This window comes from Onychostruthus taczanowskii, unplaced genomic scaffold, assembly GCF_017590055.1.
Source record: "Onychostruthus taczanowskii isolate IOZ18803 unplaced genomic scaffold, ASM1759005v1 scaffold3, whole genome shotgun sequence".
Lineage (NCBI taxonomy): Eukaryota > Metazoa > Chordata > Aves > Passeriformes > Passeridae > Onychostruthus > Onychostruthus taczanowskii.
Window position 1 is genome coordinate 25,138,051 of NW_024500349.1, and position 18,530 is coordinate 25,156,580.

An 18,530-nucleotide genomic window follows, 5' to 3' on the forward strand; every position below is an offset into this window, starting at 1 on the left:
AGGTGCCCTCCCGTGTCACCTCCCGGCCCCGCGCTGTCACCTCCCCCCATCCCCGCCGCGGCGGGTCCTGCCCGTCCCGTGGGACCGGCACGGGGCCGCCGTAAGCGGCTTAGCGGGGACACGGGGACGTCCCCGCCGCCCCGGCGAGCGCCGGGCCCTGCAGCGGCCCCCGCCCCCGGGGATGTCCCCATCGCCCCGGGGGGCCCTGTCACACCGGGGGCGGGCGGGTCTCTATCACCCCGGCAGGGTCCCTATCCCCCTGGGGGCATCCCCCGCCCTGACCCCGCGCACCCGTGTCACCTCCCGGCCCCGCGCTGTCACCTCCCCCCATCCCCGCCGCGGCGGGTCCTGCCCGTCCCGTGGGACCGGCACGGGGCCGCCGTAAGCGGCTTAGCGGGGACACGGGGACGTCCCCGCCGCCCCGGCGAGCGCCGGGCCCTGCAGCGGCCCCCGCCCCCGGGGATGTCCCCATCGCCCCGGGGATGTCCCCATCGCCCCGGGGATGTCCCCATCGCCCCGGGGGGCCCTGTCACACCGGGGGCGGGCGGGTCTCTATCACCCCGGCAGGGTCCCTATCCCCCTGGGGGCATCCCCCGCCCTGACCCCGCGCCCTTGTCTCCTCCGCAGGCGCCGGAGCCGGTGCGGCCGCCGCGCTGCCCCTCGCCCCTCCGGCCGGCCGCCGGGCCCGAGCGCACCTCGGAGCGGGAGACGCAGACGGCTGAGCTGTCCCTGACCGTGGTGGCGGCCGTGCAGGCGGTGGAGCGCAAGGTGGATTCCCACTCCACCCGCCTGCTGGACCTGGAGGGTCGGACGGGGATGGCGGAGAAGAAGCTGATCGACTGCGAGAAGACGGCGGCGGAGCTGGGGAACCAGCTGGAGAGCAAGTGCGCGGCGCTGGGCACCCTCATCCAGGAGTACGGGCTGCTCCAGCGGCGCCTGGAGAACATGGAGAACCTGCTGAAGAACAGGAACTTCTGGATCCTGCGGCTGCCCCCAGGCAGGAAGGGGGAAGTCCCCAAGGTAACGGTGTCCTGGGCAGCGGGAGCCGGGCACTGCACCCGAAATGCTCCCGGAGGGCAGGCCCGGGGTGGGTGAGCGGGGACAGCCCCGGCTCTGGTGAATCTTGCAGCTGCCTAGTGCAGCTTCCCAGCTCATCCCCTGCTGAGGCTAAAATACGGAGGGATGGAAGGACATCCTGGTACTCAGGCCAGAGGTTTCAGTTCTGCTCCACTGCGCTGCACAGCCCTGGGGCCGTTGACTCTTTTTTCGTTCATTTTTTTTTTTTGCCACCGTTTCTAGAAACACTGCAGATTTTGTGGTTCTCCCGTTTTGACCACCTTGACGCTGCAGAGTCTCCCAGGCCAGGGAAGGAGCAAGTGGGAGCTGCTGCTGCAGGGAAGGGGGAAGCTTTGGGATTCAGGAAGGCAGATGAGCTCCCTGGGCATAGCTCTGGAAAGAGCCCACCATCAATATTCAGTTCCTACTTGAATTTCACAACCTTCCTGCTAAAAGAGTGTGCAAATGAGACCACGTAGGACATGGGAGAGGGAGTATCTTGGAGAGAGCAGAGAGGATCAGGAAAAGGTGGGTTCAGACCCTGGCACCCCATTAGTGCAGTTAGGGGACAGAATTGGAGTGCTGCATTCCCTCATAAGAGCTCCACTCCAGCACGGCACACTTTGCACATCCTGAATTTATCCTTAGGAATTATTCCTTGGCTAACAAGCTGGGAAGCTGCAGATGGTGGGCACACAGTAACCAGGGATAATGGGGAGCCCTGTGGGCCTGGGTAGAGTTTTCCCTGGAGTTCTGGGGTAATTGAATCCGGGAGTTACGTCAGCTCATCAATAGGGATGAGTCCATCCCAGCTCCTGGGTTTTCTCTCCCTTATGGTCCCCCAAGCCTGATCACCCTGCAGAAAGCAGGGACTGAGAGGAGGAGCTCAGGGTCCTTTGGGGAAATCCCAGTCTGGATTCATCACCAGCAACCATCCATTTGGTCGAGTCCTTTGTTCCCAAAGAAATACCTGCCCAGGAGTTGTTTTAAATGTTAAAAGCAGCTCATTGATGGCCTCGGAGGAGCTGAAGCCTGGCTGTGTCCAGGCTCCTGCTTGAAGCTGCTGTTGGAATTGCAGGTGCCGGTGACCTTTGATGACGTGTCCGTCTATTTCAATGACAAGGAATGGGAGAAGCTGGAGGAGTGGCAGAAGGAGCTCTACAAGAATGTGATGAAGGGGAACTACGAGTCTCTGATCTCCCTGGGTAAATACGGGGTGTCCTCACCCTTCTGAGGCTCCTTCTGCCTCCTCCTTGGATGAGACCCAAACGTCCCGTTTCAAAGGCTTGAAAACACAGCTGGATGTTTTCAGTCTGGGTTTATTCCAGCTCGTGCTGTGGTGGTGTTCTGGCTGGGCGAGGGATGCCCTGTGGGCAGGTGGGCTGGAAACCTCCCAAACCTCTTCCAGCCACAGTTATGCCATCAAAAACCAGCTCCTTCCTTCCCCATGGCTGTTGGGAGGGTTTCCCTGCATCCTCTGGGTCTGCAGTGGGTAGCAGCCCCTGCACCCCTGCAGAGGATTTTGCACCTGTGGATGTTCCCGAGTGTCCTCACGTGTCCCCTGCGTGCTGGGAAGAGGTGGAAGCCAGTATCAGATTCCCAGTGCAGTAATCCCTCTCTCCCACCCCTCTGTCTCTCAACAGACTATGCAATTTCCAAACCTGGTGTTTTGTCTCAGATCGAGCAAGGGGAGGAATCGCGGGGCAGGAATGAGCAGGACCTGGAGGAGAGTGAGATCATTACTGATGCCACGGCAGGTGAGGCGGCACCTGGGCACCAGGGCAGCCCTGGGTTGTGTTCCCAGGTTGTGCTCATCCCAAGGCTGGAGCAGATGTTGGTGGGAGCTGTGGCTGATGTGGTTTATCTGGAGAAACCTTGCCTAGGAATGGGATAAATTGGGCTGATGGGAGGTTTGATGTCCAGGTACAGCTCAACATAGAAAGCAGGACAAGCAGAGCCTGGAGAGTTGGGCGCTGGGAGCCCTTCCCAGCAAGGGAAGCATCTGCAACCAGACCAGGTCCTCAGGGAGCCAGTGTGCCCAGCAAGGAAGGGGAATCGGGTCCCATTGGGAGAGCCCATCCACCCAGAAAATCTTCCACCCTCTCTTTGCGTGGATGGTGGCTGGGTTTATCCTTGGAGCATCCTCCCAGGCAGGGATGCCTGGTCCCAGGCTGTGTGCAGAGAGATGGGATGGTGAGGGCCAAGACTGGGCTGGGAATGGGGCACCAGTGACCCCGAGTCCCAGAGCGACTCCTGCTCTGCGATAAGGGGGCTGATAAGGAGATAAGGAGGTGGCCTGGAAGAGATGGTGTCATCTCCACTGTTCATCCCTGATTCCAGGCTGTGGATGGGGGGTCACACCAACACCCTGCTTGTGCTCTCCTTCACAAGGATCTTGAAATGAAATTGAGGCCAGTGGGAAGGGGAAAATCAAAGGCCCACGTGGAGCTGCAGCTGGGGGATGTGGGGTGGCCAAGGGATGCTGAGCTGTGGCACCACGACCCCAGGCTGGGTGGACCAAGTGAAGGGTCCTGGGCTGGAGCTGGGAGCGTGGCATGGATGGGTGAAAGGCAGGGGCTGAAGGGAGAGCAGAAGAGGCCGAGCAGATGAAGCCCTCAGTGGGATCAGCAGCTGGTGCTGGCAGGAATTGCTGGGAGCAGGTCCCTCATTCTGGCTCCTGGCAGTGACGGCAGGTGACAATCTCTCGTTGCTGCAGCTGGAATAAGGGTGGTGATCAAAACGGAGGAGCTCCTTCCTGAAGACAGCCCCGAGAACCCCGAGCTGCACGGGATGTCGGGGCAGTCCGAGGGCAGCTTCCAGAGCCCGGACGAGGAGGCGGCCTGCGAGAGCCCCTACGGCTCCGTGTCCCCGCCGAGGGACCTCCCGGGGACCAGCCTGGGGGACTCCTCCGAGTACGGAGCCGACTTCAGCGAGATCCAGAGGGTCATCGTTCACCACGGGGGCTGCACAGGTGAGACGCTCAGGACACTGATCTGCGCACGTGGTGTGTCAGGGACAGGAGGCCTGGGGGCTGCACTGGGTTAGGAAAAGGTGGGGAAGGGGTTGGATGGACAGGAGTTAAATCCCCCCAGAACCAGCACAAGGTTTAAGGTTTCTGGCTGCAGCGACTTCCAAGAGTGGCTCTGGTCACGCCTTGAGCTTGGAGGAGGAGGCAGCGTGGTGGACACACAACGTGGTCTCTGATGGCTCCTCAGGAGCAGAGCAAGCACTGGCTCAGTCTTCTGAGTCTGGGAAAAGCCCTGGTTACCCACGGAGACCAAGGGAAGATGTGTCTCAGACAGCGGTTCTGTGAGAGCCCCAGTGAGCCCTGCTCCCAAAACTCTAGGGTCATCGTTCACCACGGGGGCTGCACAGGTGAGACGCTCAGGACACTGATCTGCGCACGTGGTGTGTCAGGGACAGGAGGCCTGGGGGCTGCACTGGGTTAGGAAAAGGTGGGGAAGGGGTTGGATGGACAGGAGTTAAATCCCCCCAGAACCAGCACCAGAAGGAAGGTTTCTGGCTGCAGCGACTTCCAAGAGTGGCTCTGGTCACCCCTTGAGCTTGGAGGAGGAGGCAGCGTGGTGGACACACAACGTGGTCTCTGATGGCTCCTCAGGAGCAGAGCAAGCACTGGCTCAGTCTTCTGAGTCTGGGAAAAGCCCTGGTTACCCACGGAGACCAAGGGAAGATGTGTCTCAGACAGCGTTCTGTGAGAGCCACAGTGAGCCCTGCTCCCAAAACCCCGCTGTGGCAGAGGGCAGGAGGTTGGTGTGAGGTGTGGAGGAGTGCATGGTTGCACACCGGACACTGCTGGAGGAATGTGGGAGGTCCTGCAGGTTGCCACGTGTGGGAGTTGCTCGGGGCAGCTCCACAGGATAGGGAAGAACATGGCTGGAGCTCTGTGATTTGTGAGCTGCCAGGAGGGAAGGGGAAGGATGAGGTGATTTGTGGAGAGGTGAGATGATGGCCCTGAGTGTTTCATGTGTAGAATTCTGCTGGTGGAGTGGCAGATACAGGCCAAGTCCTACAGATGTGCTGTAAGGCTGGGGACGGGAGGTTGGGAATGGTGGGTTCCTTCCTCCTGATGGCTTTGTGGTGGTGTAACACAAACCAACTCACAGAGAGTTGGGCTCTTGAGGGCCTCAGCTTCGTCTTGTGGGTCCTGTGGTCTGCTCAAGGCTTTGTGAGGGAAACCAGCCAAGCCACCAGGGGGCTGAAGCTGATCCTTGTCTGAGAGCCACTGCCTCTGCCAGGGCACGGGGCCCGGCTGGTGGGGCTGGGCAGGAGCTGTGGCCGTGCTGGCCGGGATGGGGGCTGAGCCCCCAGGCCCATAGAGGGGGCAGGGAGAAGGACCTGGGTTTTCCCTTCCTCAGAGGGAAGAGAGACATGGCTTTGAGACATCCACTCCCATTGGTTTCCTTTTCTTGGGAAAGTGTAGCTGCTCTTCCTGGGAGAGCATTTAGTCCTGGCTCACAGTCCGGTGTGGGGTGACATGAGGGATGCCCTGTGGGCCTTTCCTTGGGCTGTGCTGGCTGCGTTTCCTGCCCTGTGTCCCTGGGATGGCTGCTCTCACCAAACAAAGTCCCCGGCTCACTTCCGGCCTTGGTGACACGAAGGGGAGCCTGGCCTGCTGCCATCCATCCCACTCTTGATCCATCCCACTGCTGGGAAGGAGAGGAGTGGGTGTCTCACCACACCACACGGCAGCGGGGCTGAGGGAAGGGGACAGTCCCAGGTGGGCTCTGCTGTCCCCGGAGCAGAGCCGGCAGCCCTGCGCCGTTTCTGTCGAGCGGTGCCGTGCCAGGGGTGTTGTTGCAGCCCAGTGAAAGGGCAGCAGATGGAGCTGCTCTGAAATCACTCAGCCACCCGAGCCCTGGCGAACCCGTGGTGCTTTTATCCCTCGGTGCTTTTATCCCTCACATCCTGCAGCAGCACGAAGTTGCCAAACCTTTTGGCAGGCGGTCGGAGTGCACCCTCCAGAAGAGCCTGACAGGGGTGGTTTGTCTGAACTCCGTGTTTGGAGGCACGTGGCCCATCCCAGCGCTCTGGGCTCCACCTGCAGCCCCATTTGTGGCACAGGCTGGCTCCCAGAGCGCAAACATCTGCACGAACCCCTGCAGGTGTTTCTGCAGCACCCAGAGGTATAAGAGGCCACCCCGTCCCTCCCAGTGACCCTAATGCTGTTTGATTTTCCCCCTCAGAGGATGGGATCGTGATCAAGACGGAGGAGGAGGAGGAGGAGGAAGAGGATGACCCCGACACGCTGGAGCCGTGCGCCATGTTCTCGGGCCGGAGCGAGGCGCCGGCGTTCCCCGGCCACGAGGCCGGGCTGGGCTGCGAGGCGCAGTGCAGCTCCAAGGCGCAGCCCCGCAGCCTGGCCCGCGTCAGGAAGCCGTCGGCCTGCGAGAGGGACTCCGGGGACGTGAAGCCGGCCGGCGGCCAGCAGCGGAACCGGACGCGGGAGAGACCCTACATCTGCCCCGAGTGCGGCAAGAGCTTCATGCTCAAGATCAACTTCATGATCCACCAGCGCAACCACCTCAAGGAAGGGCCCTACGAGTGCCACGAGTGCGACCTCAGCTTCCGCAACAAGCAGCAGTTCCTGCTGCACCAGCGCAGCCACACGCGCCGCGGCGTGGGGGTCCCGCGGCGCCCCGAGCACGGCCTCAAGCCCCCGGCGCGGCCCCCGCCCCCGGGGAAGCCCTACAAGTGCTCCGAGTGCGAGAGCAGCTTCAGCCACAAGTCGAGCCTCAGCAAACACCAGATCACCCACGTCGGGGAGCGGCCCTTCACCTGCGGCGAGTGCCGGAGGAGCTTCCGCCTGCAGATCAGCCTGCTCATGCACCAGAGGATCCACGCCGGCAAGAACGAGATGGCCTTCCTGTGCCCCCAGTGCGGCAAGAACTTCACCCGGCCCTCCCACCTGCTGCGGCACCAGCGGACTCACACCGGCGAGCGGCCCTACCAGTGCAGCCAGTGCGAGAAGACCTTCAGCGAGAAGTCCAAGCTCACCAACCATTACCGCATCCACACGCGGGAGCGCCCGCACGCCTGCGCCGTCTGCGGGAAGGGCTTCATCCGCAAGCACCACCTCCTGGAGCACCAGCGCATCCACACGGGCGAGCGGCCCTACCACTGCACCGAGTGCGGCAAGAACTTCACGCAGAAGCATCACCTCCTGGAGCACCAGCGGGCGCACACCGGCGAGCGGCCCTACCCCTGCACCGAGTGCACCAAGTGCTTCCGCTACAAGCAGTCGCTCAAGTACCACCTGAGGACGCACATGGGAGAGTGAGGGGCTGCCGAGGCTTCCTCTCCCTCCCTCCCTCCATCCCTCCCTTCCTCCTCCTCGTCCTTCTCCTCCACTGATCTCTCCCTCCCTCCCTCCCTCCGTCCGTCTCCCCCCACCCCGGCTCAGGGCATGGACATCAAGGAAGCTTTGTGTGGTAGCGCCGCTGGTCTGGTGGAGACTCGGCTGATTGGAAATAAATTAATGAATTAAAGCAAGCAACGCGCGGCAAAATTAAAAGATTATATATATAAAAAAATTAACAGAAGCAGCTGATTTAGGGGGAATCATCACCAACGAGCAAACAAACCACCAACAAAAGAAACCTGTACACAGGGGTGTTTTGCCAGAGTAGGACTCGTAACTGCTTTTTAAATCTACTGTTTGTTTTTTTTTAATAAATGTGGAGGAACTTTTTATTTGATAAGCAACCTTAGGGTGGGCAAGATTTTATTTTCAGTTTTGTTTTTTGTTTGTTTTGTTGGGTTTTTTGGTTTTTTTGGGGGTTTTTTTTTGTTAACTGCTCTGTAGGCTGATTCTGGCACAGTCACTTTTTGTCCAGGAGCTCTGTGGAGGTGCTGCCTCGTCCGGGCTGGATGTGACAGGAGGAGCTCCAGCGGGGGGAGGTGAGTAATTAACAGATGCAGCTGATGAGGAAGTTCTGCGTGTGTCTAGATTGGAAGCACTGATAGGTGCCTGCCCGGCTCGCGGGGCTGTGATGCACTCCTGAATTATACAATAGAATAAAATTCTAGTTGCAGTCAAAGACCCTTTTTCTGGTAGGACCCCTCCGCAAGGCTCCCCCAAACACTCATTCCCAGCGCTCAGTCTTCCCACGGGGGGCTGGCCCTGCTGCCCCCGAGGCATGGGGTGCTGTGGGTCTGGCCATGGGGTGCTGTGGGGCCAGCAGGGACTGAGAGCAAGACTTTGTTGTGTTTAACTGCTCTGCCATCCTTGAGCCGCTGCCGGGGGCATCAGCCGTGCCCTCCTCAGTGGCAGGAGCGGCGGGATTCCTGCCCAGGGGAGGAGCAGCTCCAGGCTGGCTCCAAGGAAAGACCTCGCTGTTCCTGGGCACCTGCAGCCAGGGTGGGTGGGACATAATCCATCTCCCTGCTGTTGGTCTGAGCTCCTGTTTGTAGCAGCTCGCTTCCCGGGGATCCCAGCTTGTCCTGGCATCAGCTCCTGAGGCTGGGCTGTGGCTGGGTGAGAGCCATCCGAAGGGCTGGGGCTGAGGTGGTGACACCAACTGGAGCTGGGCTGGTGACACCAACTGGAGCGGGGCTGGTGACATCAGCTCCCCAGAGAACGCCGGGCTCCCTCCTGGTGCTGTCAGATGTCATGTTGGACAGTGGCATCAATAAACATAGCAATGATGGGAGAAGTTGTCAGGACCTGTTAATGCCTTTGCAGAACCAAAGTCCTCGTCCAAGACCCGGTGTATGAACCCCTCCTAGGTTGGGATTTATGGCCTCTTCAGTGCTAGAATGTGCCAGAGGGCAGCGCAGCCACACGGAGCTGCTGAAGCTCCAGGCTGGCTCCAAGGAAAGACCTCGCTGTTCCTGGGCACCTGCAGCCAGGGTGGGTGGGACATAATCCATCTCCCTGCTGTTGGTCTGAGCTCCTGTTTGTAGCAGCTCGCTTCCCGGGGATCCCAGCTTGTCCTGGCATCAGCTCCTGAGGCTGGGCTGTGGCTGGGTGAGAGCCATCCGAAGGGCTGGGGCTGAGGTGGTGACACCAACTGGAGCTGGGCTGGTGACACCAACTGGAGCTGGTGACACCATCTGAAGTGGGGCTGGTGACACCATCTGAAGCGGGGCTGGTGACACCAGCTCCCCAGAGAACGCCAGGCTCCCTCCTGGTGCTGTCAGATGTCATGTTGGACAGTGGCATCAATAAACATAGCAATGATGGGAGAAGTTGTCAGGACCTGTTAATGCCTTTGCAGAACCAAAGTCCTCGTCCAAGACCCGGTGTATGAACCCCTCCTAGGTTGGGATTTATGGCCTCTTCAGTGCTAGAATGTGCCAGAGGGCAGCGCAGCCACACGGAGCCACACGGAGCTGGAGCCACCAGCTGCTCATCGCTGTGGGTGGGAGCATTTTGGGGCTGCTGAGGCAGGCTCCTGCCAGGGTTCCTGCCTTCCCACTGCTGGGGTGGTGCCTGCAACTCCCTGGAAGAAGTTTGGGGTTTCAGGTCAGGGCGTGCTGTCAGACAGGAGTTGACACTTCCGTCCCTGGAAGTTGGGCAGGCTGGAGGAGGCTTTGAGCAGCCTGGGATGATGTGGAAGGTGTTCCTGCCCTTCCAAGGAGGTGGAACAAGATGAGCTTTGAGGTTCCTTCCCCCCCAAACCGTTCTGGGATTCCATGAAAAGTGCTGTGGTGGGGCTGATGTGCTGGGAGGGAGGTGTGGGGGCAGAACAGGAGGGCCTGGCTGCAGCCCTGTGTCCCTCAGCAGCCTCCCTGCATGCCCCTCACCATGGGTGACTGGATGCAAGTATGGGGAAGGGGGAAATGAAAAGCAGAACTGATTCTGCTTCTCAGTGGCTCGTGTCCGTGACGCTGGCAGTGACATGGACCTGGCAGAATCCTCTTTTCTTCCTAAGAATGGATGAATTCAGCTTTCTATTGGCAATGAACCAGCTGAGGTGCCTGCACTAGCCTGGCTGTCCCCTGCAGTGCCAGGGCCTTGGTGTGGCCAGGCTGGCAGTGCCCGTGCCCTGCTCTGTGTCACTGGCCCCACACAGCAGCTCCTGCCCCTCGTGCTGCTCCTCGCCCGCCACACACGGCTCTAAATCCCAGCCACTGGACACTGCTGGGATTTAACAACATCCCGGTGACCTTCAGCAGCTCAAATGTCACCAGTCCCTCTGCAGAGACAGCTCCCGTGCCAGTGGGACAACACGGCCAGCGTGGCCCTGAGTGCAGGTGGCAGGGACTCTGAAATGCACGGTGGTGACAATTGACAGCGTTGTCCCATGCTGGGACACGGACTCAACGGCTCCTGTCCCTGCAGCTTGGGCCACCAGTGGCACTCACCCAGCCTTCCCTGGCCTGGGCTGCTGGAAGAACTGGACACAGATGCAGCCAGAAAGCAGCTCCAGCAACAGGGGACGAGCAGGAGCCACCGCTGTCCCCTCCTGGGGGTGAGATGGGCAGTGTACCATCAGGCAGCTGCCCGGGGGCTCCAGATGAGTGGGGACATCAGGCTGTCACCCCGGGGTGCTGCAGGGACGGTGGGCAGGGGCTGGCAGCGCTGTCATGGCCTGTCACAGCTGCTGGCCCAGGGCCTGGGACCCACTGGGGCAGGGAAGCTGGCAGTGGGTGACGGGGACACTCAGGAGAGCACGGCCACAGCAGGGCAGTAAGTGCCTGCAGAGGGGTTTGTTTGACTTCTTTATCACGTCAGGGGGTGGACAGTGCCCCCCAAAACACTCCTTGGGCCCCACTGGCAGCACAGGAGGGCGGAGGAGGAGCAGAACCGATGGCTGAATGCGGGGCCTTGGTTTGGGCACCCAGCACCCTCCGGCGCTGAGCCCAGGGCAGCAGCACAGCACGGCCAGTGTGGGCCCAGCAGGCCGAGAAGCACCGGGAGGCTCGAGGGGCCCTGCTTCCCTCACACTGCTGCTGCTGCTGCTCTCCCGGTGCTCTGGAGCTGGGCTGAGAGTGAAGGAGACACTGCGAGAGGCGCCGGAGCCATGCGGTGTGGGGATGGAGGCCAGAGCTCTCCTGGCCGGAGCAGCCGGGGCTTGGGGGCATTCCGGGCGAGCAGGCCGGGGCCGGAGGGCAGGGAGGCACGTGTGTGCAATGACACGGACACACAAACACACTCATACTCTCACACACACACCCAAGCCCATTCCGCTCCTGAAGCCCGGCCCGTTTCCGTCGCGCCCCGGCCCGGCCCCTTCCGTGCGGTCCCCGTCCGTCTGCGTCGCGGCCATGGCTGAGGAGGTGCTGGCTCTGCGCGAGCAGCTGGTGGCCGAGGCCACCTGCCCGCTGTGCCTGGATTTGTTCGAGCAGCCCGTGCTCACGGCGTGCGGGCACAGCTTCTGCGGGCAGTGCCTGGCGGGCGTGCTGGGGAACCCCCCGCGCCCCGCCGCCTGCCCGCAGTGCCGCGCCCCGGTGGAGCCGGGCTCGCTGCGCCCCATCCGCTCCCTGGGTAACGTGGCCGGGCTGGCCCGGTCCCTGGAGGAGGTGGCGGCGCGGCCGCGGTGTCCCCAGCACGGCAAGCCCCTGGCGCAGTTCTGCGAGCCCTGCGCCGCCCTGCTCTGCGCGCTCTGCCGGTACGAGCCCGAGCACCGGCGGCACCGTGTCCGCCCCGCCGAAGAGGCCGCCCGGGAGCTGCGGGTACGGGGCGGCGCCGCGAGAGGGGCCGGGAGCTCGGGGAGGGGCTGGGGGCCTTGGCTGGCCGCGGTGGGGCGGGCGACGGGCACAGATCAGGATCCCCTCCGGCCACAGGTGGGGATCGCCTCCAGCAGGGGCTGGGGTGCCTCGGGGACAGGCTGGGGTCCCCTGTGGGCACAGGTCAGTGTCCCGTCGGGGCACACACCTGGGCTCCCGTCAGGGACAGTCTGGGCTCGGCTCTGGGCATGAGCTCCTCCGGGCACGGCTCTGCTTCCCCTCCGCACCCAGCTGAGGCCGTGTCCCTGGCCAGCCGCGGATCCGGGGCCTCAGCCGGCTGCTGCCTGGGCTCCCTGTCTGGCTGCCACCTTGGGGGGCTGTACCTACCCTGCTGGGGCTGCTGGTTCTCCCATCGCCTGGCCCCAGCCCACGCAGGAGCCCAGCTCCCTCTCACTGCTCGCCCCTCTGTGTCCCCATATGGTCCCTTGTGCCCCAGATGGCCCCAGCCAGGCTTTCTCCCCCACATTGTGGGCTGGGGTCTCGGCTTGCTGCAACACAGGAGATGACTCAGAGCATGAGGAGTTTGTTAATACTGCAGCAAATTTATGGGGCATGTCTGAGTCCCTGCTACTGTCACCGGAAACCTCTTCCCAGAAATCACACTTCTAATGCAGAGAGTTGTTTTTCTAATTGAAAAAAACAATTAGAAAAACACAAACTCCAGGGTTTCCACATGAAGTTATTCCAGAAATGTTTCTGGCCATAAAAGCTGTGGATGGGGATCTCCCCAGCCTGGCTGAAGTGAGTTTGGAGAGGTGGTTGCTGCCTCTGAGCTCAAACCTCACTCCCAGGCACTCAGGGGTCACAATCCCAATCTGGGTCAGTGACTCCCCAGATTGGGATTGTCCCCACAGGGGTTGTTTGGTGACATCATCTCGCTCCTGTGAATGTCACTCCAAAATTAACAGAAATGCCATTTTTTTATCCTTGCGCCAGGAGACACTCCAGAGCAACCTGCTTTCTCTACAAGAACAGAAGGAAAACTTGAAGTGCAGAGGAGACCAGAAAAGTGAAGACCTGCAGGTGTGTGTTCCTCCCCATGCCCCCCACTGCTCAACCACATGTCTCCCCAGGAATGTCCCATCTTTCCCTCTCCCATATAAACTTATCTCCTTATCCATGCCAACATTCTTTTCTCTGTCCAACTCATATGGCCTCCTTGGGCCCATCAACATCCAGACTTACCACCCCTCTCTCTGTTCTTCCTGCTGTTCTGGCCCCAGCCCACGCAGGAGCCCAGCTCCCTCTCACTGCTCGCCCCTCTGTGTCCCCATATGGTCCCTTGTGCCCCAGATGGCCCCAGCCAGGCTTTCTCCCCCACACTGTGGGCTGGGGTCTCGGCTCGCTGCAACACAGGAGATGACTCAGAGCATGAGGAGTTTGTTAATACTGCAGCAAATTTATGGGGCATGTCTGAGTCCCTGCTACTGTCACCGGAAACCTCTTCCCAGAAATCACACTTCTAATGCAGAGAGTTGTTTTTCTAATTGAAAAAAACAATTAGAAAAACACAAACTCCAGGGTTTCCACATGAAGTTATTCCAGAAATGTTTCTGGCCATAAAAGCTGTGGATGGGGATCTCCCCAGCCTGGCTGAAGTGAGTTTGGAGAGGTGGTTGCTGCCTCTGAGCTCAAACCTCACTTCCAGGCACTCAGGGGTCACCCCAGTGACTCCCCAGATTGGGATTGTCCCCACAGGGGTTGTTTGGTGACATCATCTCGCTCCTGTGAATGTCACTCCAAAATTAACAGAAATGCCATTTTTTTATCCTTGCGCCAGGAGACACTCCAGAGCAACCTGCTTTCTCTACAAGAACAGAAGGAAAACTTGAAGTGCAGAGGAGACCAGAAAAGTGAAGACCTGCAGGTGTGTGTTCCTCCGCATACCCCCCACTGCTCAACCACGTCTCCCCAGGAATGTCCCATCTTTCCCTCTCCCATATAAACTTATCTCCTTATCCATGCCAACATTCTTTTCTCTGTCCAACTCATATGGCCTCCTTGGGCCCATCAACATCCAGACTTACCACCCCTCTCTCTGTTCTTCCTGCTGTTCCTGTTCCAAACCTCTGGTCCCATTCTGTGTGATCCTTGCCCCTCTCTGCAGCAGCCGTGTCCCTGCGGAGGCAGCCGGAGGCTGGGTGGGCTCAGAGCCTCCGTGCCGTGCCTTGCAGACGGCGGTGATGTGGGAGCTGCAGCGTGTGCCCGAGACCTTTGAGGAGCTGCAGCGCTGCATGGAGGAGAAGAAGAAGGTGCTGCTGGCCCAGCTGGAGCAGAATTTCCAGGAGCTGGTCAATAAGAGCGAGGAATACACGTCCAGAGTTTTGGAGAGGCAGTCGCTGCTGGACACGGTGATTGCGCAGATCCAGGAGAAGCGGGACCAGCCGGCGGTCGAGTTCCTCACGGTGAGGCAGCATCCCCCCCCTGGGCATTGTGACCCCTGCTGGGGCTGGGGACACCCACCTGGCACCTTCTGCAGCCTGGGGCCATGGTGGGACACCGCGCTGTGACACGGCGCTGTGACACCGCGCTGTGACACCGCGCTGTTGCACCATGACATCTCACTGTGACAGTGTGACACTGCACTGGGACACCACGCTGGGACACTGCACACTGACACTGTGACACCCCTGTGTGGCACTGTGCTGTGCCCGCTGTGGGTCCGGGCCCTGCGGGAAGGGAGGGCTGGGATGAGGTGTGGGCTGAGCCCCAGCCCCCTTAACCTGCTTCACACAGCTGGGCAGCCACTGCAGCTCCCTGTCCCTCGGCGGTGCCACAGCTCACCTGTGTTTTCTCTCCTGCAGGATGCTGGCAGAATCCTGAGCAGGTATGAAACAGGCTCGGTGTCCCTCTCCTCCTGCTCAGCTCCTTTGGGCAGAGGTTTGGGAGCGCTGCAGGAGCGGGGAAGGAGGCGGTTTGCCCCGCTGGGTGTTTGGAATTTCATGTGATGTTACCAGGAACCAGAGGCCACTGCACCCCTCCTAAAGATGGGGTTCCTGTGCTGATAGCAGGGACACAGCTGCCCTGGGATCTGTGGCTGCAGGGGTTTCCCTGTTTCCCTCCTGGCCCTGGCTGGTGGCTGGGCTCTGAGCTCCTCTCCCTGTTCCCCTCAGCTGTGAGGCAGCCAAGGCCCCGATCCCAGAGCCGGTTTCCCCAGAGCTGCAGAGGAGCATCGAGAGCCTCTCTGAGAAGATCCAGTGGGTCGTGGACATGGTGGATAGATTCAAAGGTAAAGCCCTGCTGGCTCTGTGCTGTGCTTCCCCTGGGCTTGGCTGGCAGGGGGAAATCCTCATCTGCCTTGCTGCCCTGATAGGGAGCAGGAAAGGTGCCACAGGAGAGACACTCATGCATCTTCCTTTCCTTCTTCCAGTGAGCCTGCAGAGAGAGATAGACTGGGGCGTAAGGGGTAAGTTTCTGGAGCTGATGAGCACAACTGAGGGGGAAAAGCTTTCCAGGATGAGTGTCCTCATGTCCTGGGTGCAGAGATGGGCTCACACCACCTCTAAACCCAGCATGTGTCTACAGCTGAATTCTATTGCTGTGACTAGGCCTGCTATAAAAATCCAGGTCTGTCCCTGTGCCAGGCAGAGCCAGGGATGCTGTCCTGCAACGCCAGGCGAGGGCCAGGACAGCAGGAGGCCGTGTCGGGCTGTGCCCTGTTAAGCAGAGGGGCTGTACATGATTTTAGCTGGCATTTAGGTGTGATCAGAAGTGCTTTTGTAGATGCTCAGGGCCCACGTGATGCAGCATTGCTGGGCCGAGGTCTGGCTGGCACCATTTGTGCTGGGGCCGCTCTCCACACTCTCCGTTTTTGGGATGATGCCCTTGAGCACAGGAGAGTCGTGCCTCAGTTTCCCCCTGCAGTCATGGGAAGAGTGGGTTTAGCAGAGGGTCTGGGGTGGTGACACTGCACAGTGCCACCTGTGTGGCCTTGTGGGATGGCCACGGGATGGCAGCAGAACATCCCTGTGGATGGGCAGCTGTGGCTCTGCAGCCTCGGCAGAGCAGAGCAGCGTCCCAGCTGGGTGAGCCCTTGTCACAGGAGCAGGGACTGGCCTGGCCCCTCCTGCCTTGCAGCAGTGCCTGCTCCCACCCCCGGGATGCACTGCTCCCCACAGGCTGCAATATCCAGCAGATCTGGGAGCAGGTTTAGCAAAGCCCATCGTGTCTGTCCCCTGCATGTGGGGACACTGCCTGGCTCAGTCCTGCCCCAGGGAGACTCTTTTCCCCCTCAGGTGCCATTGTGGGGACAGTAAGGGTCCCGTGTCCCATGGCACCCGAGGGGGCTGCAGGAGTGCCCGTGGTGGAGGAGAGGTGCTGGTTCTCTTGTCAGCAAGCACAGACTGATGTTTCTGTCATCCATTAGAGCAGGTGAGGCTGGACCCAGAGACGGCGAATCCTTGCCTGATCCTCTCAGACGACTGCAAGATGGTCAGGTTCAAAACTGGAAAACAAAACCTCCCTGACACCTCCAAGAGGTTCACGGGCAGCCTCAGTGTCTTGGGCTCCCAGGGGTTCACGTCTGGGAGGCATTACTGGGAGGTGGAGGTCGGGGAAGAGGGCTGCTGGGCCCTGGGTGTGGCCATGGAGTCTGTGCCAAGGAAGGAGTCTCTCGACCTGCACAAATTTGAGAATGTCTGGGCCCTGCAACTGGACTGGAGGGGCCAGTACATAGCGGTCTGCACGACCCCTGACGTGCTGGCACTCAGGGAAAAACTCCAGAGGATCAGGGTCTGCCTGGACTATGAAGCGGGCCAAGTGACCTTCTACAACACAGAGGACATGTTGCAGATCTTGCAGTTGGAGGCCACCTTCACTGAGAAAGTCTTCCCATATTTTTGGGTCTATTCAGAAAAAACCCAGATCCAGGTGTGTGACTGACAGGGTGGGATGGCTGCCGGGCCCCTGCCCGTGCCCTTGGCTGGCTGAGCAGGGAGGAGCTGTGCCAATGACACGGCATCACACTGCAGCCCCACTGCAGCTCTGCCTGGGCTGGATCCTCTGCAATTCTCTCCATCTCCTCCCGCTAAGTCCTTTGGAGCACTGAAGAAGTGCTGTTCTGCCTGGGGATGCCATCATGCTGGTGTCCTGGCTGGATGCCATGGTGATGGTGTCCTACCTCTCCCTGTGGGCACTGAGGCCACAGAATAATCGGGAAGGAGGAGGGAAGAGGCTGTGATTGTTCATGCCAGCCTTGTCAGCACTGCAGGGCTGGTGGCGGCTGGGCTGGGCTGGGCTGGGCTGGGCTGGGCTGGGCTGGAGGGTGCAGCCACCCCACACTCAGGAAGCCAGGCTGGAGCCACGAGCTGATAATGATGCCTTGAGTTTTTGCCTTCATATTTTTTGGATTCTGTGCTGCTTTGGTCTGTAGTTCTGAGCTTCATGTTAAGCGTTAGCAAGTTCTCTTCACAGGGTAGGTAGACAAAACAATCCTTTTCTAGCTTGAGACCAAGGATACAAAGTCCAGGCCCAAAAAGTAAAAACAACAGTGAACTGAAGAGAGAGAAACAAAGAGGATGGAACTTCATAACCTAAAGCTGTAATTGGACAATTAAATCAAATATGTGAGTGGACCAATACTTATAAGTGAGAGTCTTTGTGAGCGCTTGTTCATTTTGTGCCTACTTTGGGCCCATCTTGGGTGTAGCCCTGGCCATGATGTAGCCATTGAGGCATTGTACTAAATACTTGCTTTATTCTTTAACTCTTTCTAGCCCCTGTTCTAGGTCAACCTTCATAAGTCCTCAGTTCTGGCACCCCAGATGGGAGAGAACTCACAATCCCTGCCTTAGGAAGCCAATGCCTTATCCATTAGTGGTGATAACTGCTCAAAAAGTTTGTAAAAAGGAAAATGTTCAGGAAGCGATAGCAGGAGTGAGGGCACCTGGAAGAGCAGCGGGAGCTGGGGCGATCTCTGAGATGTGGCGTGCTCAAGGAAGGAGCAAACACCTCCCCGTGTAATCCAGCAGCATCGTGTGAGTGGCAGGGCCCAGGCAGAGCAACGCGGGCTGTGGGTCGTGTCCTGGAGATGCCAAAGTGATCAGCTGGACACGGCAGTTTCTGGAACCACCAGAGACATGGCAGAGGATTTGCCAGGGGCTGGACAGCGAGATCTGCCAACCCTGAGCTGAGGAGAAGCTGCGTGTCCTGAGGAGTTTATGTGGAGCACAAGTGGGGGACTGGCAAGTCTCCCTTCTCCTGCTCGTCTCTCCGTGAACCTCCATCCTGGTGTCGCAGGGATGTGCACTGCCTTATTTCCCCAGCTGCTCATTAAACGCCTCGTAAAGTGGCTTTTGTTCTCACGGAGAGCCCATTTGATGAGAAATGATGTGCGAAGGGCTCTTTGAGGGGAAATTATATGAGAAGGGCTCTTTGTCTTAGTGAGGCTCTTTGTCTTAGAAGTGTTATCTGCTGAGTTTGTGCCTTTTTTCTTTCATGTTCCCCATTTTCCCCTCACGCCCAAGGTAAAGGGAGATGGCCGGAAACATGGCGGCAAAGGGGCGCCGCTGTGAGGCGGGAACTACATTCCCCAGCATGCAACGCAGAGAGCGATCTCGCGGCTCGCCTGCTAGGGATACTGGGAAATGTAGTCCTTCCCGCGCTCTGGCGCGCAACCCCCCCCCCCCGGTTTTCTCGCCTTCCTATTGGTCCAGAGCGACGCCAAGCAACCGCCGTGGGCGGGGCCTGGCCGCGGCGCCGCCGTTCCTACTGGCCGGGGCGCGCGCGGTGGGAGGGGAGGTTTGAAAAAAAACAACCCGCCCCCCGCGGGGCTCCGCGCGCTG

General features: G+C 59.9%; 2 protein-coding genes across 2 annotated transcripts in view; both read left to right on the forward strand.

Annotated features, from left to right (window-relative positions):
• The window catches only part of LOC121338026, a 33,177-nt gene extending 25,405 nt beyond the window's left edge, over positions 1-7,772 (forward strand). Inside the window, exons 26-30 of the mRNA XM_041408569.1 lie at positions 568-1,020; positions 2,135-2,261; positions 2,700-2,813; positions 3,773-4,027; positions 6,261-7,772. Coding sequence (XP_041264503.1) covers positions 568-1,020; positions 2,135-2,261; positions 2,700-2,813; positions 3,773-4,027; positions 6,261-7,354 — 2,043 coding nt within the window. The 3' untranslated portion in view covers positions 7,355-7,772. The remainder of the gene's footprint in view (positions 1-567; positions 1,021-2,134; positions 2,262-2,699; positions 2,814-3,772; positions 4,028-6,260) is intronic.
• A 3,503-nt stretch (positions 7,773-11,275) lies between these two features.
• Positions 11,276-18,033, forward strand: LOC121338027 (E3 ubiquitin-protein ligase TRIM7-like). The gene is made up of 8 exons (XM_041408570.1): positions 11,276-11,694; positions 12,685-12,771; positions 13,529-13,615; positions 13,923-14,153; positions 14,553-14,575; positions 14,862-14,977; positions 15,119-15,154; positions 16,115-18,033. The coding sequence occupies exons 1-8, from the start codon at positions 11,287-11,289 to the stop codon at positions 16,627-16,629; spliced, it is 1,503 nt and encodes a 500-aa protein (XP_041264504.1). The 5' UTR covers positions 11,276-11,286; the 3' UTR covers positions 16,630-18,033.
• The last annotated feature ends 497 nt before the right edge of the window (positions 18,034-18,530 follow it).

What these genes read in the sequence shown, in the direction of transcription:
- LOC121338027 (XM_041408570.1), top strand. Translation starts at nt 11,287, where the DNA reads ATGGCTGAGGAGGTGCTGGCTCTGCGCGAGCAGCTGGTGGCCGAGGCC. An exon ending in GCTGGCAGAATCCTGAGCAG is followed by an intron (nt 14,576 to 14,861) that starts GTATGAAACAGG and finishes TGTTCCCCTCAG; the next exon opens with CTGTGAGGCAGCCAAGGCCC. An exon ending in CATGGTGGATAGATTCAAAG is followed by an intron (nt 14,978 to 15,118) that starts GTAAAGCCCTGC and finishes TCCTTCTTCCAG; the next exon opens with TGAGCCTGCAGAGAGAGATA.